The 21,904-nt window shown below is 43.8% G+C and overlaps 1 protein-coding gene across 1 annotated transcript; it reads right to left on the bottom strand.

The window, feature by feature from the left end:
- Positions 1-535: 535 nt before the first annotated feature.
- LOC143285701 (plasmanylethanolamine desaturase 1-like) lies at positions 536-12,078 on the bottom strand. Its single transcript, XM_076593104.1, has 5 exons — positions 11,904-12,078; positions 9,232-9,351; positions 6,692-6,783; positions 3,186-3,404; positions 536-824 (listed from the first exon to the last, which is right to left on the bottom strand). The coding sequence occupies exons 1-5, from the start codon at positions 12,052-12,054 to the stop codon at positions 564-566; spliced, it is 843 nt and encodes a 280-aa protein (XP_076449219.1). The 5' UTR covers positions 12,055-12,078; the 3' UTR covers positions 536-563.
- Positions 12,079-21,904: the final 9,826 nt, after the last annotated feature.

The following is a 21,904-nucleotide window of genomic DNA, read 5'->3' as shown; positions in this document are numbered from 1 at the left end:
TCACTTTTATCAGCATAAAAATCTTCATAATACACTGAAGCCGAAAAAAGGCAGAACTGCTGCAGAGGTTTTAAAAAAATAACAATAATGATAATGTAAATGGAAACTGCTTTTTATAATAATTTTCAAGTCTATCTTCTTTAGCTTTCTTCACGCAAGAGAGAGAAGTACCCAAATATTAAAAACTATATCCTCCATAGAAAAATAACACTTCACATTTACTTTTCTCCATTTACTTCATCACTTGCAAAAAACAAAAAAAACACAAAAAAACAAAACAAAAAAAACAACAAAAACACCACAACAACAGAGGAAGTCTTCAATTTAGATATCTTTCCACTTCAAAACCAAAAAAAACAACAACAACAAAAGAAAAAAGAGAGATCTCTTCACAGAAACAACAATCACCCCCCCACCCCACCCCACCCCACCCACCACCACCACCACCACCATCACCCCCTTTCAGCAAAACCCAAACCCCTCCTCCCCAAAACAAAACCAACAGCAAAAAAAAAAAAAAACCTGAGCCAAACAAGGTGGGGCAGGCCGGAGAGAGAGTGCAGTTAGTGCGTCTTCTTGGCCCAGTTGAGGTCGTCAGAGCGAGGCTTGGAGCCGGTGAGGGACTCGATGAGGACCTCACAGCGCGACCAGAAGCCAATGGCCTCCAGCGGGTAGTTGAGCCAGCCGGTGGTGATGCAGTAGTAGGTCTCGTGGGGCGCCACGTGGTGGATGCGGTGGTGCTTGCGGGGCAGCACAATGTGCCAGTTCTGCAGCAGCGTGATGTACCAGGGCAGGCCAAAGTAGGTGTGTGACCACTTGTGGCACTGTGACACACATAATGACATGTACATATGAAACACAGCAATGTACAGCAGCGTGATGTACCAGGGCAGGCCAAAGTAGGTGTGCGACCACTTGTGGCACTGTGACACACATAATGACATGTACATATGAAACACAGCAATGTACAGCAGCGTGATGTACCAGGGCAGGCCAAAGTAGGTGTGTGACCACTTGTGGCACTGTGACACACATAATGACATGTACATATGAAACATAGCAATGTACAGCAGTGTGATGTACCAGGGCAGGCCAAAGTAGGTGTGTGACCACTTGTGGCACTGTGACACACATGACACGTACATATGAAACACAGCAATGTACAGCAGTGTGATGTACCAGGGGCACTTTTGACACACATAATGACATGTACATATGAAACACAGCAATGTACAGCAGCGTGATGTACCAGGGCAGGCCAAAGTAGGTGTGTGACCACTTGTGGCACTGTGACACACATCATTTGTATTTATATTTGTATTTCTTTTTATCACAACAGATTTCTCTCTGTGAAATTCGGGCTGCTCTCTCCCCAGGGAGAGCACGTCGCTACACTACAGCACCACCCTTTTTTTTTTTTGTATTTTTTCCTGCGTGCAGTTTTATTTGTTTTTCGCAGTGGATTTTTCTACAGAATTTTGCCAGGAACAATCCTTTTGTTGCCATGGGTTCTTTTTCGTGCGCTAAGTACATGCTGCACACGGGACCTCGGTTTATCGTCTCATCCGAATAACTAGCGTCCAGACCACCACTCAAGGTCTAGTGGAGGGGGAGAAAATACTGGCGGCTGAGCCGTGATTCGAACCAGCATGCTCAGATTCTCTCGCTTCCTAGGCGGACGCGTTACCTCTAGGCCATCACTCCACTTCATATATACATATGTACATATGAAACATAGCAATGTACAGCAGTGTGATGTACCAGGGAAGGCCGAAGTAGGTGTGCGACCACTTGTGGCACTGTGACAAACATAATGACATGTACATATGAAACACAGCAATGTACAGCAGTGTGATGCACCAGGGCATGCCAAAGTAGGTGTGTGACCACTTGTGGCACTGTGACACACATAATGTGCAGACCTGCTTGTGCCAGAACCCCCTTCGTGTGTCCACGCAAGCAGATGATCAAATACGCATGTTAAAGATCCCATAATCCATGTCAGCATTCGGTGGGTTATGAAAACAAGAACATACCCAGCATGCACACCCCTGAAAAACGGACTATGCCTGCCTACATGGGAGGATAAAAACAGTCATACACAAAAAAAAAAAAAAAAAAGCCCACATGCACGTATGATTGAACATGGGAGTTGCAACCCATGAACGATGACGAAGAAGAAGATACATAGCTACGTACAGCAGTGTGATGTACCAGGGCAGACAAAACTAGGTGTGTGACCACTTGTGGCACCGTGACACACATACACACACAGTCATATTGTACACGCTTGTGGCACTGTGAGAAATATCTGTATGTATAATACATAGCTATGTACAGCAGCGTGATGAACCAGGGCAGGCGGAGGTAGGTGTGCGACCACTTGTGGCCACAGTGACGAAGACATCCTATAGGAAGACCTTGCATTGCCAGTTGTACAAAACATTGATCTATCTGACAGGGACATCCAACAAAAAGACTCAACACTGCCACTGGTACCAGGCACAAACCCCCTCTCCTGATTGGTCAGGCTGACAAGGACATCCAATAGAAAGACACAACACTGCCACTGGTACAAGACACAAACCCTCTGACCTGATTGGTCAGGCTGACAAAGACATCCAAAAGACAGACACAACACTGCCAGTTGTATTAGACACATCCCCTGAACCACCTTCTTCTTCTTCTGCGTTCACTCGTATGCACACGAGTGGGCCTTTACGTGTATGACCGTTTTTACCCCGCCATGTAGGCAGCCATACTCCGTTTTCGGGGGTGTGCATGCTGGGTATGTTCTTGTTTCCATAACCCACCAAACGCTGACATGGTTTACAGGATCTTTAACGTGCGTTTTTGATCTTCTGCTTGCATATACACACGAAGGGGTTTCAGGCACTAGCAGGTCTGCACATATGTTGACCTGGGAGATCGGAAAAATCTCCACCCTTTACCCACCAGGTGCCTGTCACCGTGATTCAAACCCGGGACCCTCAGATTGACAGTCCAACGCTTTAACCACTCGGCTATTAAGCCCGTCATCCCCTCAACCGAATGATCGCAATGACAGAGACACCCCATAGGAAAACCTAGCACTGCCAGCTGTACAATACATTGGTCAAGCAGATAAGGGCATCCAAAAGAAAGACGCAACACTGCCACTGGTACCAGACACAAACCCCTCTCACCTGATTGGTCAGGCTGACGAAGACAGCCAACAGGAAAACGTAGCACTGCCAGTTGTACTCCTCCTGGATCTGCTCCGGCGTCAGCGTCATGAAGCGGTAAGCCATGTTGGCCAGGAAGGGGACCAGGATGGCAAAGTTGTCCCCGTTCGTCTCCACAAAGTCGTGGCGGGTGATGGCCGTGGGGTCAATGTGATGCTCTCTGAACGGACGAATGAACGCCTGCACAGCACACATCAGGAACCATCCATGTCTTAACCCTTTCTGATTTTCTGCTCTTTTTTTCTTTTTTTGGGGGGTGGTGGGGGTGGGGGGGGGTTGTGGGGGGGTGGTGATGGAGGCATGGGGGTGGGGTGGGGAGTGGTCAGTTCAGTTCCAGTTTATAAAAAAAAAATAGCACTTCACACATCAGTACATGCCACAACTTCTTGACTAACGCCAATAAGCATTCCTTCATTGGGATGCTCTCCTCAGCTCCCATTCACAGACACACAGACACACTTGCATACAAATAAACACAGTGAAACAGATTTTGTCAACTACTTCACATTCTAAAGAGTGTAAGCTTGTGTGCATGTGTGCGCGCGTGTGTGTGTGTGTGTGTGTGCTAAAAACCAAGTTGGCTGGAACTCAAAAGTAAATCGGTTTTGCGGTACGTATCGCTTTTACTGAATACCTCTATCCTTGCAGGACTCCTACGAATGCCATGTGAAATTATCTTGGTGATATTATGTGCCTGTGTACAAATCTCACATGTGGTATGCAATGTCAAGCTGCTCTGGTGACATTATGAAGTGCCTGTGCATGCATCTCATGTTAGATTGTTTTGAATTTCATCTTTTCCTTTTCACCCTGAGGTCTGGACGTAAAGAAGCAGGACTGCTTATTCTACTTCCCTCATTAATGAAATTCGTTATCATTCCTGTTATCGCACTTAGTAATTTGTCAACCAATTTTCTATATAAAAAAAAGGGGAAGTAAGCTGGTTCACAGGTTCAGCCCAAGGTAGAGGTGACAAAAGAGTTTCTTCCCTTTAATTCTTTCAGACAACAGCTGAATCCCTGTCTTTTCATGTGAAGCAGTCCAAATGTTTGTTTGTTTTATAAACCTGCACTCTGCTGTCCACTGTGTTTCATAAACTGCCATGCCAACTGTGTCTACTGGCAGTAACTGTGACAAATTATCTCTCTCAGGCTGAGCACATACTGAAAACAAGTGTTCCAGTATTCTTGTGGATTTCCAGAGAAAGTGCGTGTGTGTGTGTGTGTGTGTGTGTGTGTGTATGTGTGTGAGTCTTCCATAGGGTGCGCTAGACAAAGAGCAAGAACTATCACACACTGTCTGCACAGATAATTCAGTCCAGTACAAGGTATCAGCCACAACTATCATGCACTGCCTGCTCAGATAAATCAATCCTGCACAGAGCCTAATTACCCATTAATTTTACTTTCCATGATGATATCCAGGTCAAAAGTCATCTCCTGACATTGTTGCAAGCAGCTCCTGTGTTATTGTTTTCCAACACCACGTTGTGAGGAATTAACTTTGATCCCTAACACTCTTGACTCTGCACTTTGTATCCATGCCTTTTTTTTTTTCCTTCTTCTTCTTCTTTTCTTTCTTGTTTGTTTCTTGTGTGTGTGTGTGTGTGTGTGTGTGTGTGTGTGTGTGTGTGTGTGTGTGTGTGTGTGCACTACAGGCATTCTGTCAACAGCTGTTTCTCCATGAGAGAGAGAGAGAGAGGCGTGGGGGAGAGAAAGAGGGAGAAAATGAAAGACAGAGAGAAAGAAGGAGAGAGAGAGAGAGAGAGTGTGTGTGTGTGTGTTTGTGTGTGTGTGCTGTTTTTGTTGGGCTGACAGATGATATATACAGGCATTCTGTCAACAGCTGTTTCTCCATGATGAGAATTTCTCTCTCTCTCTCTCTCTCTCTCCCTTAATTTATTGCAGAAGTACATCACATAAACTGGGACATCTTAATATCAACTGCAGCTATGGTTTGTGAGGATCGTCGCTATATTATTATTATTCTTGTAATATATGACCATGGTGATGGTCAGCTTGAAACTGGTGGGGGGGGGGGGGGAGGGGGGGGTGGGAGGGGAGGATAAATCTGAATTTATGATTCCATTATACTGTGTCCATGTTTCAGTGGAAGGTCAATTCAAATCTTAATCTATTTCAAGATAGGATTGATTTCTTTCTCTTCCCCCCCCCCCCCCCCTTTAGTTTGCTTTCTGCAGACTCTTCACATGATACTTCCTAAATGGAGAATTGTAGAAATAATTTTTGTTTTGTTAATACTTACTAGATTATATACTTTCATTACTGTCATAAATTGTGAACCCCCTTTTCCAAAAAATATCATTACTGAATACCCCTCTTCCTCCTACACCTCCTCCTCCCCTCCAACTCTCTCTCTCTCTATCAGTAATCAGGGAGGTATTGAAGTGAACTGATGCTGGTCAAGCAATGTTGAACACTGATGCTGGTCATCTAATGAAGTAAACTGACGCTGGTCATGTAATAAAGTAAACTGATGCTGGTCATCTAATGAAGTAAATTGATGCTGGGCATGCAATGCCAAGAGAAATGGATGTACAGCCACCCACCGGACCCCACACTTATTTTACACTGGACCCCACACTTATTTTACACTGGACCCCACACTTATTTTACCACCGGACCCCACACTTCCCCACACTTATTTTACACTGGACCCCACACTTATTTTACCACCGGACCCCACACTTATTTTACACTGAACCCCACACTTATTTTAACCACCGGACCCCACACTTATTTTACACTGGACCCCATACTTATTTCACACTGGACCCCACACTTATTTTACATTGGACCCCACAACTGGACCCCACACTTACCTTACCACTGGACCCCACACTTATTTCACACTAGACCCCATACTTATTTCACACTGGACCCCACAACTGGACCCCACACTTATTTTACCACTAGACCCCACACTTATTTTACACTGGACCCCACACTTTTTTACACTGGACCCCACACTAACTTTACATTTATTTTACACTGGACCTCACACTTGTTTTACACTGGACCCCACAGCTACTTTCCACTGGACCCCACACTTATACACACTGCACTCCTCACTTACTTTACACTGGGCCCCACACTTACTTTACACTTGACCCCTCTCTTACTTTACTACACTGGACCCCACACTTACTTTACACTCACACTCAATTTGCACTAGACACAACAAAGTAATACCCTACCCTGGACCCCACACTTACTTTACACTAGATCCCACACTCACTTTACACAAGACACCACACAGTAATACTTAACACTGGACCCCACACCTACTCGACACTCCCACACTCACTTTGCAACCGACACCACAATGTAATACTTCTACACTGCACCCAACACTTACTTCACACTGGACCCCACACGCACTTTACAATCACTTTGCACTGGACACTGTACCACAACGTCATACTCTACGCTGGACCCCACACTTACTTTGCCAACCACTGGCAGCTCCACTGTTCCCCATGTGTCTGCTGCCCAGTGGACCAAGCCACTGAAGAAGTCGGCTGTTAAAATCCCAAGCACTGCACAAACAGCCAGAAAAATGTTCCATCAGTGACAGAACCCAGCCTGGTGTCACTGCTGAGCAGTAGGTAAATCTATATAATGCTACACCACATCTGCTGCTAACAAAAATTAAAATAATAAAATTAAATAAATAAATAAATAAAACAATTTTCTTTAAGTTTGAAGGGAAAAAAAAGTCAACGCGCTGATCAGGCCAAGAAGGACTACCCAAGGTTTATGTAAAACATCGACAAAAATTAATGTGAAAAAAAAGTAATTACAATATTAAAAATTTTTTTAAAAAGGTAAAGAGAAAGATATGCCGGATTCTGCACCAGTGGATCATGGTATAGTATTATGTAATCAAAACAATGTTTAATATACCAGCGTTAAACTACATTATGTTCATAAATGGTTAAAATCACAGTAGTTAATATAATGCGATCTTGCTGTGAACATTCCAAGCACGGCACATACATAATGAAGGAAAGAACTTTACATAATATCAATTCAAATATACAGAATCTATACCAACATACCATAATTCAAATATGTAATATATTAGCACACAATAATTTTTTTACGATCACACAATATCATGTTAACGTAACACACAATAATTCAAACATATTATTATCAGCACATAACAATTCAAGTATACCATGTAATACACATAATAATTCAAATATACCATATAAATGTACCATACTAACTTAACACACAATAACTCAAATATACCATATCAAATTAACACACAAAAATTCAAACATACCATATCACACCAAATTTACACACAGTATTTCAAATTTACCATATCATATTTAATTTAGTCATTAAAAAAAACTGTATGACTGGTTTGTGAGGTCAAATAATGTCACTTGTGTTTCTAAGTGTTTGCGAATTAAACATTTTAATGTCAGGCGTCTAGTAGCAAACAGTGTGCCACATCTGTTGCATCTGTCTATCCCTACAATATTTTCACTGCACAAACTGAAACATGATACACCAAGAAGGGAAACATTAGTGGACATAGTGGACAACTTTGTTTCATACCTTGTAGTTGTGGACAACAAAAAACTATCATTGTACAGAAAAACGAGTTGACACAATAGACAACTTTGTATTTTTTACCTTGTGCCTTTGTGGACAATGAAAATGATCTTAATTTGTATACAACTACAAATACACAGCAGACAACCTTGTTTTATACCTCGTAGGCAACAATTTCAATAAATATTACCATTACAATTTCTAAGAAAACAAGAGGAGGCACAGTAGACAACCTTCTTTTATGCCTTAGGACGATGAAAATTATCTTTGTATAGAAGTGGACACAGCAGAGAATACAATCTTTTTTTTTTTTAAGTTAGGGGACAATAAGCATTATGACTGAACAGAAATCTGGGTAGGTACAGTTGACAACCTTGTTTTGTAGACAGGGACAATGAAAATTATCATTGTATTGAAGTGGACACAATAGACAACTTTTAAACTTTGGGGGCAATTAACATTTATCCTTGTACAGAAACAGGAGTCGATACAGTAGGCAACCTTGTTTTTATACCTCCGGGACAATGAAAATTATCATTGTGCCAATATAAATAATGCCAAATACACAAGCCTCTTCTGTGTCATATATACCCTTCATGAACGATTAAAAAAAGCAATGAACACATACATGTGTGCCTTACTTCCTTCGCAGCAAAATGTGTTGTACTTTCATTACATGCCTGGTACTGAACACATCAGAGCATTAACACTATGCTTTCAAAATTTGGTGAGAACTGCACACAGATCACCATACAGACTACTTTTTTATGCGCTCTCTCTCTCTCCCCCCCCCCCCCCCCCCGCACCCCTCGGCCTCCCCCGCCCCCCCACCCCCCACCCCGATCCATTCACTTGGAGAAATGGAAAACCTCAACCACCAGGCGCCGGGACCTGGACTCAAACCAAGGACTCTCCAAATGACAGGCCAACATTTCAACCAATCAACTCGTACACCTGTCATGGCAAAATCTTGAAACTACTCGTTAACACTTTTACTGACCCGCATCCCGCATCCTGGTTTACACATGAACATCTCTTTAACCACATTAAGAAGCTTGTGAGCGCTACTATTGTGTTGACATTGCAAGTTAGCATACATTCAACAAATAACTAACAGGAGGCACTTGGTTTCAAATGTTGAATGATTACTAATTACTAAATATTGATTTTGTATTTGTGTATGATTTTCCATTTGTGTTCGTACATTGTTATGTACTATTCCCCCCCCCCCCCCCCACCCCACTCCCAATATTCCTTGTGACCCCGGTACACTTGGTAATAAAGACATATTCTATCTATTCTATTCCAAAATAAATAAGTATTTAAATGCACCCTGCTGCCACTACTGCACTGTCATCATAGAAACACACACACACACACACACAATAAATATATGTATAGGACATGACGGTTACCTGCACAAATGAAGATATAATGGACACTGGCAGGATTGAAATAACGGAGGAGCTGGATGAAGTTGAAGATCATCAGCCCAATACTCAGCACCAGGCACACAATTTCCTGAACTCGTTTCCCTGCAAACCCACACCAATCCACCTTCAACTTCCTCTTACCAAACTGCAGGTTATAATATAACCAAGTCCTCAAAAAATAGACGAAATCAGCTATCAAATCTTATCACAAATCTAAAAGCATTTTCTAGATGATAAGTTGTCAGTGTAGCCGTATTAATGCTATAAAAAAAAAATGGGGGGGGGGATCTTTTTTTCCTGAAACAAATAAAAAAACAATTCTTTATTTTTAAATTTCAACATTCACCAGAAAGTCTTTCTTCGAAATTCTCTCTCTCTCTCTCTCTCTCTCTATATATATATATATAAACGGGATCCGGGGATGTGTTGTGAATGTGTTGTAAAGGCTGATGTGTATTTCATTTTCACACAATTCGTGTATGCACGTAACTGTGTTTCTAGAACTTTTGTGTGTTTTGTTCTATGTATCTCCCCACTTTTTCTCTTCTTTTTTTTTTTTTTTTTTTTTCAGATGGCTTGATGTAAAATAAATAAATAAATAAATAAATAAAGGGAAAAAAAAAGCAGTTATTGCTTATTCAATTACCATCTTGATATAAAAATTCTGACTCTGACTTTGACTTTGACTTTCACACACACACACACACACACACACACACACACACACACACTTTTTCCCAGTTTCTTCTTTCAAAGAATAACCAGTCATAAGTTACTTTCTATTTTGTTTTTATCCCATTTTCCTCTGTCAAGAAACAAACAGCCATCAGTATCTTTTTTCCCCAAAGTTTCTTATGTCAATAAAGAAACAGGCATAAATAACATTCTCTTTTTGTTTTGTTTTTACCCCCCAGGTTTTCGGTGTCTCAAGAAGACAACATTTGTTATAAATCATCTTGTCTGTCTTCTAATTTTTTGCACATGATACAGACTTGTTTTTTGCACTTGTTTTTTATTTTGTGTGTGTGTGTGTGTGTGTGTGTGTGTGTGTGTATGTATGTATGTATGTATGTGTATGTGTGTGTGTGTGTGTGTGTCATTTGGTTTAAACATATATCTGTTCCATTCCAAAGTTTCAAAAACAACAATTAACTGGACAATGTTCAATTAGTCAGATTAAAACATGCACCCATTGTCTCAAACACACACATAATGGTGACTCTGACCACCATGCATTGCATGAAAAGATCAAGTGTGACAAAGTCATGTGTCTTAAGTCTGTTACTCACTCTCTGCCACTCTCATCCATACACACAACATGCACATACATGTATACAAACCCGTGCACACATTCACACACACAACTGACAAGTCTTATAGAGACTGACTTTGTCATCTCTCTGCAGCTTCTTCTTGTCATCTCTTTCAACAGTTTTGACTCATGCTACAATTTTTGTATGCATGTCTTTCTACATACCTGTTTTTGTAAAGCGCCTACTTTTATTTTGGCCGCTATATAAAAACCACATCAATACTAATATTATCATCATCATCATTATAAACTGTATAATTACTAAGCAGAATAAAGCATGTAATTTAAACAGAAAAACCACTATCACTAACTTTACTGAAATCACTGCAGCAGCATGTTATAACCAATGTACTGCAATGCAATTCATTTTTCTAACTGAGACAAGAAATTATGCAACAGCACCTTACTCAGCTTCAGCCTTCTCATTTTTATGGCACATGTTAGTTTAGATTCTAATTAGATCAGAAAAAATGTTATTGTCTGTTGATATATACAGAGAACATGAACATTCATAAAAATATGCAACGCAATAACTAAAGTAATAAAACTGATGTAATAAAATGTCTTCAGAAGAAAACATGTCACAGCACATTAAACATTAAATAATAAATAAACAAATAAAATTAAATTAAATAAAATAACATACAACAAATAATTGACTGACTCATATACACACAACCAATCAACAAATGAAATTAATGTAGGCCACATAAGAAAGCATCACATGTCCTATAACATGTTAAATAAAATAGATTTATAAATAAATGAATGAAATTAATTTTTTTAAATTAATGACTTCCTTATACAATTCTGCTTGTGTGCATGTTAATATGTTACTCTGAGAACCCCATTCTGTTGATGAGGCGAACTATTTTGGTGGTGTGTATATGTTCATCTAATTCTGGTGGTGTGTGTGTATATATGTTGCTTTAACAACTCCTTTCAAAAGACGAATATTTTGGTAGTATGTGCGTGTGTGTGTTGATAAGATGCTTTGACAAATCCTTTCAGTAGATGAGTAGTTTTGAGAGTGTCTCAGACAGACTCGCGAATGGAATATATGCTGCTTCGAGATTGCACTGAAGTAACTCTTACTGTTCTGTTAATTTAATGTTACATAACATCACTGTCATTATCCTCATGCTAACCTGCCTACAGCTAACTTCTCTTTCCCCTTTCATATATGTTAATCGATACAGCACTGACGATATTTTATCACCATCATCATCTAAACAGTGACTTATACAGGTTCAGTTTCTAAACGGAATCGCTTTCGTAAGCTATCGTCTGTTACGCTGACACTTAAATTGTATCACTGTCAAGGGAAACCAAAAATGATTACCAAACGTATACTGGCTGGCAAGTTCCTTCGCGCCCGCATGTTGTGGCCCCCATCGTGGTATAACTTCTCTTTCATCAGCTTGCGTATTGCTGTTTGGGTCCTCTTCCATCATAGAATTGTGTATAATATCGGTTTCTGACTTCACGCCCATTTTGCTGTGATTTTGTACGGCTACCCAGCAACACTCGCAACACCGCGTCAAATTTCCCAGTGCGATCCTCAGGTGATGTCGTAAGTGCGGTCCTATTGTGTGATTGGTTAAAAATAGGACCCGAGTCAGGGTAAAATTATGTTTTTTATTTTGATTTTTCCTTTTAAATGAGAGGATGCATATCCGGAAAACTGATTTAAGAGATACCAGATCATTTTTACATTTCTTCGCGTTGACCTCGGTTGACCCTGACAATAACCGTGACGACTTGCACGCGGTTACGTGATCAAGTTTTAGTGCATGCGTACTTGTCTTCTGTGGCTCGTCGTGCTCGGCTTTTAAAAATAGATCGACATAAGCTAACAGTTGGGCCAACAGTAAAGAGGGGGTTGTGTGGTCAATGGTATCTCCACTGCAATGGGAATTCGTTTACAGTTTAGTCTTCTATGATGGACAATGACAATTTATGAGGCAAGATTGCACTGCCTTTTATAAAGTGCTGCACCACTGATTCAGAAACCATCCCAATGCTGACGGTTCTAAAACCCTATTGGCCCAGAGAGTACATGGGGGTGTGCCATGGGCAAGACACACTCCTCATTAAATAAATTCTAGCCCAGGTAATCGGGGCAGCATTTTTAGTGCTTCCTCTGCTGTCTTGGTGGTGTTGTCGGACACAACTATCGTACAAAAAATTATGAGCCGTCGTACATTATACAAAAAAAAGGGTTTCGCTGAATCACTTGCAATTGTGTATTCTTTCCGACGCGTACCCGGATGTCAGTGCGTCTCTCTCTCTCTCTCTCTCTCCTCTCCGATTCAGTACTAAAAGGAAACCAATAATAAGAAAGCCTGAGTATCTCCAATATTATTAGTTTCTTTCTACCCGGGATCCTCAGTTCTCATGCACTGATCCTTCTTCATTTTCTCAGTTCACATCAGTCCATTTTTCTGCTTCTTCTTCTTTCCATTCAGTTTTGATTGATGGGTTTTTGGGTTTGTTTGTTTGTTGTTGTTGTTTTTTTGTTTGTTTTTGTTTTGTTTTGTTGTTTTTTTTCATTATTTGTGGAGTGGGGGTGACTTGTGCCAAAGAAACTTTGCGTAGCTTATTATCTGAGTCCTTTTATATCCTCTGTCAATAAAACTATACATCGGCGAGTTCGATTTCGGACTCAGTCTTTTAAATTCTCTCTCTCTCTCTCTCTCTCTCTCTCTCTCTCCGTCTCAGTCTCTCTACCCGGTCAACTGTAATGCAAATATATATGTGTAAGTTATAATCCTAATGGTTAACAAATTACCGAGAAGCATAATTAAGCTATAAGATGCTTCGTTGTCAGTTTATGCATGGCTGCCAGTGCGTCACAACACTATACTCAGTGGCTGTACTAGTACTGGGCAGCACTGAGCCGGCCACGGTACACACGGACTCGCCCGGCACTACGACCCGGCCGAGGAGGCCACACGGCAAGCACTGTATTATGAGTGACCCACCTGGACCGTGGCCAGATAGTATGTCACTCAGATTTAGTGCCGGCAGACACTGACTGACTGACACAGTGCCAACTGAATGCGCGACACCGTCCGGCTGAACACATAGTGTGCGCGGCACTCGGCACCGCCGGGCGTCTCACACACACACACACACACACACACACGCACACACACACACACACACACACACTGTCGGACACACATACCGAGTGAAACACACACACCGACGGCACACTGGCACGGCACGCCGCGTCCGTCAGTCCTGCTCAGTCCGCTCTGTGTGTGTGTGTGTGTGTGTGTGTGTGTGTGTGTGTGTGTGCGTGCGTGCGTGTGTGTATGTTACGTGTGTGTGTCTGTGTCTGTTTCTGTGTGCCATGAGTGTCACCGTTGTGTGTGTCAGTGCCGTGTGTGTGTGTGTGTGTGTGTGTGTCAGTGTGTTTGTGTGTTTGTGTGTGCGCGCCAGTGTGCCCACGGTGTGTCAGTATGTCATAGGTGTTACTGTGTGTGTCAGTGTGTACGTGTGTACAGTACGTGTGATTGTGTGTGTGTGTCCAGTGTGTGTGCGTGTGTGTGTGTGTGCGCGCGCGCAGCAAAACCGGCTTGGCCAGTGAGAGACAGTCAATTGATGTACGTGATTCGGTGCACGTCAGACCGCTCACTTGCGTTCAGTTGTTGACTGAATGCCATGCACCCCGGCCAGGCCAACTGAACACTGAGCGACCCGGATGCCCGACTGTCGCCAACATGAACTCAGTTCAACCGTGTGTCACTGGCACAAACAGTTATTATGTTTATCAGTGTATCTAGTGACGTGACACTGTACATACGTACATACATAGTGTGATAGTCAGAGTAAACACACAGTTGCATTTCTGTTTCACACACACGTTCTGGAGAATTAATTATGAGGGAAAAGTCACTTTGATAGTAAACTGCAAACACATAGAAACATTTTGCCAGTTACGCTGTAGTTTCTCTCTCTCTCTCTCTCTCCAGAGTGCACTGGTGTCACTGAGTTCAGTTGTCATCCCTATTATATATATTTACGCGGTGAAAGCGGACTTTATTTTCAACTGACTCACTGATACACGAACATCTGTCATCTGAGTTTATCAGTGGCTCAGTGGTATCCACTGAGACAGAGCAAAATTATGAAGTCATCTATAACAACGACTGTATAGTACGCCCGCTATTGATCGTGAGCGAGTCCCAGATCGAGGTGTACTGGAGAGAGGGGGGTAGTGGGGAGAAGGGTAGAAGTGGGTGATGGTTGTCATCTGTGAAATGTATGACTTATCAGATCTTGAAGGGAAGAAAGAATTTTAGAGGGTAGTGGTGGTGGTGGTAGTACTAGTAGTAGTAGCAGTGAAAGTGGGATGGAGTATAACTCATATGGGAGAAGAGGCCGATTCTGGATGCGCGGCAGTACTTCCCACAGGTGTTGCAAGGGAAAACGTCTCCAGAAGTTGAGCCCTGCTTCCTTCGCTTACGCTTCTCCTTAATGGCCAGCGTTCTCTTGTTTTCAAACGTCTTTATGCCACCAGAGCACAGCATCCTCCAGCGAGAGCCGGGTCAAGGGCATCAGTTTCCCAGGAAGCGATGTCTATGTCACAGGCTTTGAGGTTTGTCTTCAAGGTGTCCTTGAAGCGCTTGCAGGGTCTTCCAAGTTCGCGGTGACCTTCCCGTTCAGCTGGCCATGCCGGCAAAAGCATCTTCGGGATCCTGCTGTCTGTCATGTGTTTGTACTGTAAAGCATTTAGGCCCTCCCGGCATGGTAGAGCTTGGTCCTTGACGGGCCGAGCCGGATAGGACTGATAAGTATCATCATCGTCATGATCACATCTAGTGTTGCTGCAGTCATACCACCTGTTGTTTCAAAATGAAAGGGCCTGGACATAGAATTATATAAACACTAATATCTATGGCTAAGTGAAAGCCTTCTCGATCCTTAACGACGGAATGGGGGCAACACCTTGTGCTCATAAACAGTTCATGTTTATAACGAATATCGTACTTTTATACTTACAGTAGTGTCAGAATATTTACATTGTGGTAACTGCTTTGAATTAGCTCTAAAGTTTGTCAGTCAAGGAAATTGACTGAACTCGATATTCAGTGACAGTCGCGGTTACCCGTGAGCTGTCGTGGTCATAGAATTATCCCCCCTCGACCTCGATCGGTTGGAAGATGTCAGTTCAAATGCGTTTGTTGTGCTGCAGAAGTGACCGAATTACGTCACTATTTTAACTTTTTTCTGTGAAATCTGAAATTCTAGTATCGGGAAAAGTATTTTGTTACTCGCGGCGAATCAGTCTTACTCGTGCACTGATGTAACGGAATTTTTTTTTTCGTAAATGCGTGGGCCCGGGCTGTGCTGTTTTCACCTGGTACTCAGTGCATTCGAACCATAAAGCAACACAAACGCGAATCTAGATTTTTTTTTTAAATTTTTTTATTTTTTTTTTTTTATTAAAGAACGAAAACTCATTTTCTTTTACTTTTTAACTTGGCTATTTACTCTTAATAATATCACAGTGTGGAGTGATGGCCAACTGAGAGGTAACGCGTCCGCCTAGGAAGCGAGAGAATCTCAGTGACTGCGCTGGTTCGAATCACGGCTCAGCCGCTGATATTTTCTCCTCCTCCACTAGACCTTGAGTGGTGGGCTGGACGCTAATCATTCGGATGAGACGATAAACCGAGGTCCCGCCGTGTGCAGCATGCACTTAGCGCACGTAAAAGAACCCATAGCAACAAAAGTGTTGTTCCTGGCAAAATTCTGTAGAAAAATCCACTTTGATAGGAAGAACAAATAAAACTGCACGCAGGAAAAAAAAAAAAAAAAAGGGTGGCGCTGTAGTTTAGCGACGCGCTCTCCATGGGGAGAGCAGCCCGAATTTCACACAGAGAAATCTGTTGTGACAAAAAGAGACGGAAATACACTGATACAATCAATAGATTAGTATATAACCAAAGTAAGGAGTGTAAGAAAATAAATGTTCGTTAGTTTCCGAACTCACTCAAAATAAACAAAAAGAAACTTCACACACTGCGACGACGGCTGCCCACATCTTAGGCGCCGACACCGGCACCACCCACGGACATCATGGTACACCCCGCGGCAGGGCACCACACTGATGGGTGGTCCGCCCGGCTTCCACGGGTGGTCTTTGGCATGGCTGCTCTCCCTCAGCTGGTAGTCTCTCCCCTGGGACGGCATTGGAACAGCGTCTCCTTTACCTCAGTCTGCCACAAACAGAGGATCGATGCTGTTCCCAACGGGGATGTTTCTGGCACTCCCGAATTCACCAAAGGTAAACCAGTTCGCACTCCCCGGAATTCACCAAGGCCGGCCGGGCAAGCCAGTTCGCACTCCCGACCGAATTCAGTCACCACAGGCAAGCCAGTTCGCACTCCCGAATTCACCACAGGCAAGCCAGTTCGCACTCCCGAATTCACCACAGGCAAGCCAGTTCGCACTCCCGAATTCACCACAGGCAAGCCGGCCGCTCAGAAATTGGAGACAGTCCCAAGCGAGCGTGACGTAGTTCATGGATGACGTCAAATTCATGTGTTTCACAATATGTCACAGTACAAAACATCGGCTGGGAACCTTTTCTTCCTGCGTGAAAATTGTCCGCATTTTCCAATAGACAACACCAAAATTAACATGCACAAAAAGATACCATATTAAAAATTGTCACCTACAACACATGTACTAAGTGATTTGTTACAACTGAGTACCAGCTATGATTATTATTTTCTACTGATATCATGTTGGCATCAGTGTGTGTCCGTTTACTTATCAAAATGGTTTTATGTACAGACGTTTCCCATTGACAAGTCTCACGTTACTGTGGGCTTGTTTGTAGTTCAATGTTAATTAAGTTCGCCGGCCGGAGTGTGTGTGTGTGTGTGTGTCTATTTTTCTGTCTGTCTGTCCCAGTATGTGAACCATGTCACAGTGTGTGTGTGTGTGTGTGTGTGTGTGTGTGTGTGTGTGTGTGTGTGTGTGTGTGTGTGTCTGTCTGTCTGTCTGTCTGTTTGTCGGTCCCAGTGTGTTTACCATGCCACGGTGTGTGTGTGTGTGTGTGTGTGTGTGTGTGTGTGTGTGTGTGTGTGTGAACTCTGTGTGTGTGTGTGTGTGTGTGTCTGTCCCAGTGTGTTCACCTTGTCACGGAAGTGTGTGTGTGTGTGTGTGTGTGTGTGTGTGTGTGTGTGTGTGTGTGTGTGTGTGTGCGTGTGTGTGTGTGTGTGTGTGTGTGTGTGTGTGTGTGTGTGTGTTTGTGCCGTAGTGTGCCCTGTCTGTCTGAGCTGTCTATCCCAGTGCCTGTACCTTGTCACAGTAATGGAGCCTTCTGTTTCAGTCACAGATTCAGGAACACCCATAGGGAATGAGGGAGCCACAAAAGGAGCCCTCAGCTGTCCACAGCACGGAACATGGTCAGGGCCTATCCGCCTAACCCCCCCTTTTCAAGGGAACTAACTGCGCCTTTGCAGCTTCGTGCAGAAATGGCCACGGTTACCTCCTCCGTCGACAACAGTTCCCCATTAGTGCTTGTCACTGTGACGGACCAATAAATCTACGTCCGTGGTGCTTGTTCCCGGATGTGGGTGCAGCGTCAGGATCGTCTGCCGGAAGTTGATTCCCCTCGGGATACTTGCTCTCAGGGCATCCCCACTGAAGTACGACTGGGCCCAGTTCAGCTGGGTTTCGTGGCTCAAGTTGGGTACACCTTCTTCTTCTTCTTCTTCTGCGTTCACTCGCATGCACACGAGTGGGCTTTACGTGTATGACCGTTTTTACCCGGCGTCATGTAGGCAGCCATACTCCGTTTTCGGGGTGGGGTGGGGGTGAGGGGTGTATGCTGGGTATGCTCTTGTTTCCATAACCCACCAAACGCTGACATGGATTACAGGATCTTTAACGTGCGTATTTGATCTTCTGCTTGCATATACACACGAAGGGGGTTCAGGCACTAGCAGGTCTGCACATAATTATGTTGACCTGGGAGATCGTAAAAATCTCCACCCTTTACCCACCAGGCGCCGTCACCGTGAATCGAACCGGGGACCCTCAGATTGACAGTCCAACGCTTTAACCACTCGGCTATTGCGCCCGTCGTTGGGTACACCAAGACAATACAACTGAAGACTGGACAAGATCGATGCAGTGCTTATTTCCATAAATCCCGGCGTTGGAGCTCCCGGCAGCGTTGAAAATGTAACATAATATTTCATCAGTGCAATGCCTCTGTAGGGTGGTTTTCCCAACCACCACCCTTGCTGACAGGGATGTCATTTCTCTTCCACGTGACCAAATCGGTGATGGTACACTGAGGTGTTTCCTTCCGGCCCAGTCTCCGCCGGGCCGACACCGGACAGCTGCTAGGCTGCCGGCCTGACCACTGACTCAGCCGAACAACAGAACCCAATGCATTCCCGGGCATCAGGCCGGTGTTTGGACTAGTACCAGTGCATGCATAAGATATGCCGGTATTTATGTACCTGTCAGACTTGAGAGGATTTGTCTACAAAATCATGCCAGATGACAACCACCATTTTGTTGCCATATGGGTCTTTTTTTCTTTTTTTTTTAAGTGCGCCGCCAAGTGTCGCGTACTGCAAACCGGGGGGCCTCGGTTTATCATCTCATTCAACTGAACGAATGGACGCTCAGTTTGAGTGTGATTGGACTTTCCATTCACTCAGTGAAACTTGGCCGGACAATTGAACTGCTGTGAACTAAAGAGGAATAGGAAGGCAGCACCAGTGAGCTAGAATACGTATTGTCATACGTGAGTCAAGACGTCTATCTCGGCCACGGTGGCAACACAGTGTCCCAAACCCTACCATAACCTGGTGGTCTAACCTAAACCTAATCTGACCCTAACCCAAACCAACTCAGTAACACCATCCCAGGCTAACATTGACGCTAACCAGCGTAAACAAAATATGAAATTAACCGCACTAAACCTAACCTTTACCCACGCCCTACTAACCCAAAATTTAACCCTTACCCTACTGAAAATCCTAACCCTAACCCGAAACCATAATCCCGACTTCAGTAACACTAACCGTAACCTCAATAACTGTAACCCTAACCTGACCCTAACCATAACTGTGGCGCACTGAAAATAACAGTGCAACTAAAAACTGAAGTGCTACCACCCTCTGGTAAAAATCTGTAGAAGAAATCTGTTCTCACAGGTACACGATGTATGCATGCACTCAAGGCCTGTCTAGCAGCTTGAGTAATGCTGCTGTCAGGGGCATCTCCCTCGGTAGCATTGAGATGTGTGTAGCGTATATGGATTTGTCCTGTGAACGTCAGTAGTAGTTCCCATATTGGTCCCGGCTTCGCCAATGTTTGTCGGTGTCGCAAATTGCGACAGAGGCTGCAGCTCATTCACCACCATCAGTTGTAATAAGCGGAGGTCCCGTGTGTAACATGCAATCAGCGCATGTAAAAGAACCCACGACAACAAGAGAGTTTTTACAAAGTGCATTGTGTCATTGGCCGCGAGAATCATCACCGCCCACACCTTTCGTAGTAGAGGTGTTGCTGAAGACAGGTGGGAAGGATGAGTATGGGCATAAGGCCATAAAGACTCCCCACCATTATACTACTGAGTCCGTGTATTCGAGGGACGTATATTAAGTCCGTGGTGTATTCAGTTCGATATATATGTTTGTCAGTTGAAAAGGGAGGCATCGGGCCGCGGCCACTTTCTCTACCTGTCCCGAAGTCCATGCCTTTGGTGGGACGAAGAAGATGTGGTTTTTGGCATATGTCAAAATCACACATCACCCTTGTTCTTCAGTTGATACGTCAAAATATGTTTTGGACGAAAAGCCAGCCCTCCTTATTCTGTTGTGGATATGTCGTTCATGAAACTATGCAGGGGAGGGAATTAAGGGGTCGAAATTCAGGCATAAGATCAAAACCATACATACGATACTGACTGAGATACGTTAAAGATATGCAGAAGCGTGTCTTGAGATCGGGGGCCGTCGGGGGTGTGTCTGAGCATTAAGTCAGTGACTCCCAACTATTGTGCTAGATGTGTTGTTTGTTGAAGAGAGGAATACATCGGCATCAGACTAAAACCACAATGTCCTTCTGGTTAAAATTACCGTCGTGTGGTGGCCGGGCCTTACATCAATTGTTCCCTGTGGACTGCGGCGACACACGAACACGGGTGTTGCTGTGTGTTATGGGGACTCGGCCATTGAACGGAGTAGGAGTAATGCCACCGAAACTTTGACAAGACAAGTACGTATTGATTCCAGCAATACCCGGCCCGTGGGGGCACATGGAAATCGTGTTACACATTTCCTGTAACTAACGTAAGTTACTGAAATTGGTTATTTCAGAACAATGGCCATACCAACTGTTTTGTTAAGACCAGCATCACAGTTGAAGGACTGAGACTTAGAAAAGAAAAAGTATTTAAAAAAAAAAAAAAAAAAAAAAAAGAAGAAGAAGAAGAAGAAGAAGTAAAATCACAGGAGATACAGCATTACGTACAGTGCGGGTGACTTGGGCAGCAAAACAAAAAGAAAAGAAGACTGAGAAGAAAAAAAACAACAACGTGTGTTCGGCTGTGGGTATGTATGTCAGTGTGTGAGGATGGGGTGACTGGGGCCGATCAAATCTGATGTGCTCGGACACAGGAGAAAAGGCCCAAATAATCGCCGACCGACCGGCTTTCCACCGTGACCATAGTACTGACGCCGGGAAGGTCGGACTTCGACATGCTAAATTCACTACTTGACATGTTGGTCAGAGTTGAGTTTAACGACCTATCGGCAATAAGCCCTTAAGGTCAAGTTGTTCGTGGCTGTATTCTTATCCATGCCGGGGTGTGATGTGGTGGTCAAGGCGTTGGTCCTGTGGTCTTGTTCGACTGAGGAGCCCTGGGTCCTTGCTGTGTTCTGGCCGCCGGCGATGTCGGCCGTGGTCCACCGTGCTGTGTCCTCAGGCTGGCTGTGTCCGGGTGGTGGAGTCCTGGTTGTCGGTCCCGGCGAGGCTCAGTGGTCCTCGCGATGTCTTGCTTGACACTGATGTTCTCCCGACTAGGATATATACCAAAATGTGTTCGGACGGATCGAAGGGCCCTCCCGCCGCCTCCCCACCGCCATTCCTGCGGCGTGTATTCAGATTGTGGGATGTATTCAGGCACGAGGCCCTCAAATACCGGCCTGCATATTCCCGACTGACCCTAATTCAAGTCGGAATCCCGCGGCGAGCATGGCTTGCCGCAATGAAACTGAAGTCCACTGCATAAATAAATACAGTACGTGTTTCCCAATGCCAGTTTCTCACCGTGAGAAAGGCGCCAATCACTGGTGCGCT

Source organism: Babylonia areolata, chromosome 9, assembly GCF_041734735.1.
Source record: "Babylonia areolata isolate BAREFJ2019XMU chromosome 9, ASM4173473v1, whole genome shotgun sequence".
NCBI classification, from domain to species: Eukaryota; Metazoa; Mollusca; class Gastropoda; order Neogastropoda; family Buccinidae; genus Babylonia; species Babylonia areolata.
This window is presented reverse-complemented; position numbering and strand designations above follow the sequence as displayed.

Coding starts and splice junctions, on each gene's coding strand:
- LOC143285701 (XM_076593104.1), bottom strand. CDS start 12,054: ATGGGCGTGAAGTCAGAAACCGATATTATACACAATTCTATGATGGAA. Junction 3,405..6,691: donor AGCTGCCAGTGGTTGGCAAA/GTAAGTGTGGGG, acceptor TGTGCTGTGCAG/GCGTTCATTCGTCCGTTCAG. Junction 825..3,185: donor TCGTCAGCCTGACCAATCAG/GTGAGAGGGGTT, acceptor TGTGTGTCACAG/TGCCACAAGTGGTCACACAC.